Genomic DNA, 2500 nt, shown 5'->3' with positions numbered 1-2500 from the left:
TTGATGATAACAATAAAAGAGCTTTGTTCTCTGGACCAATAGGAGTCGCTTGTGTCTTGTTTGCTGCCATTGCTCTCCTGGTAAGTGATACATTTAGTTTTATAAAATAACTAGGATAGCACGCGCACTCTCGTTAGTCAATAGCTGTGTTTAGATAAGAGTAGGTAAACACGGCTGTGACGTCACACGTATTTTAATTGGTTATGTGTTGTCAGACACGCGTTTTGACTGTCTGGTAGGAAATATGAGCGTGTATCAAGAAAATCTGTTTCAATCAAGAAGTAGTAGAGGACTTTTGATTCGTGTTTTCATATCCTCATCTAAACACTCGGGGAGTTGGGAGAATTCGAGAAAGTTTTGCAAACCCTCGTCTGCGTCTCTTGTTTGCATAACTATCTGGAATTCTCCGAACTCCCCCCTCTTGTTTAGATGAAGCTATGTAAACACGGAAAAAGTCCTCTATTGGTTAATTCGTAAAAGTGATCCACCTCAAAGGAAACCTCTACTCCTATTACCGAATGAGGTTAAACTAGATCAAATAATATTTGCAAAGACAGTGTTTGCCTCAGGAAAATAAACTTCAGAATCACTTATTTTCACTTTAAAATTTGCATGAGAGTTGGAGATCATCGCAGTCAAACATCAACTTAAGGTGGGGATAAACGTGAATTTGAATGAAATTTTAAGGGATTTAAGAAAGCGATAAAAGAAAGAATTACTTTTGGAACATAGGAGACAGTGGTTGCGCATATGTTACTGTATCACCTCCCTACCAAGACCATTTTCTCGTTAAATGTAACTTGTGCGATGCTGTATCGTTTTTTCACCAGGGTTACACCATTCAGGCCTTCACTTGCACTTCAAAAGTGTCTTGCAATGAAATTCATTCTTTAGTGTCTTTTATACCTGTAAGTACAAGTTCAGTTATATTAAATTGAATGTAATCTTTCTTAATTAATAGGTGGTAAAGTAAATCAAACCAAACATTGTTTTTTTTTTTTAGGAGAGCGGACGCCAGGTCTGGGAATCGAACCTATGGCGCGTTTTTAGTGTCAAAATTCAAACATGCTAATCAAATCTTCAATTCGACAGTTCAGATATTCCTTTCGGCATTTCAAACATTCAATTCGACAATTCAAATATTCAATTCGGCAATTCAACTAGTTAATTGAATTGAAGGTTTGAATTAATGAGAGAGCCAAAAGTAAATTGAATTTTTCAAACACTTTGCAACTGACAATGATGTTTGTAACATCGAAACATGTCTTGTAAATTAAGAAAATGTCGTCTTCTTTTTAAAAATTTCATAGTTTGAATTGCCGAATTGAATGTTTGACTTGCTGAATTGTGGTTTTTTGGGATTCTGACAAGACTGCTTGTTATGCGGTCTGCTTAAGATCGAGTGGGGTTCCGGCGTCCAGAACATTTTCTTTGTGGTCGCTTACTCAAATGGTGGCAAACTATCACAACTGCCGCAAACTAACCTCGACTGTTTTGCGATTTTGTGTTACAGATAACAGCTTTTATTCTTTTAAGAAATGTTCCTGGCTTATTGAGGGCGAAATTTAGTAAATTTTACGCGTGGGTTGGTTCCATTTCCCTTGAGGTAAGTGAGATATCATTCGTTTTCAAGTGACGTCCCAACGACCATGATGGGGCCGGTTGCTCGAAGCCTGGTTAGCGCTAACCGTTGGTTAAGAGGTATCAAAACCTATAGTTTTCCATGGTATTTAACGCTGGCTAGCGCTAACCTTGCTTTAAGCAACCCAGCCAGAACGATAACATCAGTCATAAACTGCTGGTTAAATTTTACGCGCGATTTTATTGGCTACTTTACGTCACGTGGTGCAAAATCAGTGGACTGATATCACGCAATAATCCCCGTCTGTGTGGACATTTGTCCAGTACGCTAAAAAGCGCCGATTTTTCTCAGTTTTTTTTTTTTTACCTAAGGGTAAGTTTCAAGTTTTCCTCCAATCACAGAAAAAATAAAGTTAATTAAACCACTCAAGTGTACTTGTTGATGTCAGTCGCGCGCATTCGCCATCAGATCTCAACACTGGCTTTTTACTCGCGGTTTTTCCACTATATGAGACTTTCATGGGAGGGTTGTAAAATAAAGAAAACTCCTTTTGGTTTGCTGGCATGTCGGCTGATAATGTCCTTGGCTGAGAGATTGTCCTCTCAGCCCAGGACGTTATCAGCTGACATATCACCCGCCTGGACAGGTTTGTCCACCGAATCTTACGCGACATTTTCTAACGTTTTACACAAAGTATATTCCCAGTCCTTTCAGGTCTGAGCACGCGAAAGCCTATAAAACTGAAGAGATAGACATTCATTTCAGAAAGTAACAACGGCATTTCAGAAAGTAACAACGGCATTTCAGAAAGTAACAACGGTCTGGCTTTTTGGCACAGATCTGAGGCTGAAATTTGCTTCGTTTTCAAAGAGAGAGCCAAGTGTTGAGCTTTCAGTAAAATGAGTTGAAATGGCCGTG

At 38.9% G+C, this 2500-nt stretch overlaps 1 protein-coding gene across 2 annotated transcripts in view; it reads left to right on the top strand.

The window, feature by feature from the left end:
* The window catches only part of LOC137996707 (N-acetylneuraminate 9-O-acetyltransferase-like), a 39424-nt gene that overhangs the window by 36136 nt on the left and 788 nt on the right, over nt 1-2500 (top strand). For both annotated transcript variants that reach the window (XM_068842245.1, XM_068842246.1), the window contains exons 20-22: nt 1-80; nt 831-908; nt 1514-1606. The exon at nt 1-80 is cut by the window's left edge and continues 61 nt beyond it. In XM_068842245.1, the coding sequence (XP_068698346.1) occupies nt 1-80; nt 831-908; nt 1514-1606 (251 nt within the window). The remainder of the gene's footprint in view (nt 81-830; nt 909-1513; nt 1607-2500) is intronic.

This window comes from Montipora foliosa, chromosome 3, assembly GCF_036669935.1.
Source record: "Montipora foliosa isolate CH-2021 chromosome 3, ASM3666993v2, whole genome shotgun sequence".
NCBI classification, from domain to species: Eukaryota; Metazoa; Cnidaria; class Anthozoa; order Scleractinia; family Acroporidae; genus Montipora; species Montipora foliosa.
The sequence above is the reverse complement of the archived record's forward strand: the minus strand, read 5'-3'. Positions and strand labels throughout refer to the sequence as shown.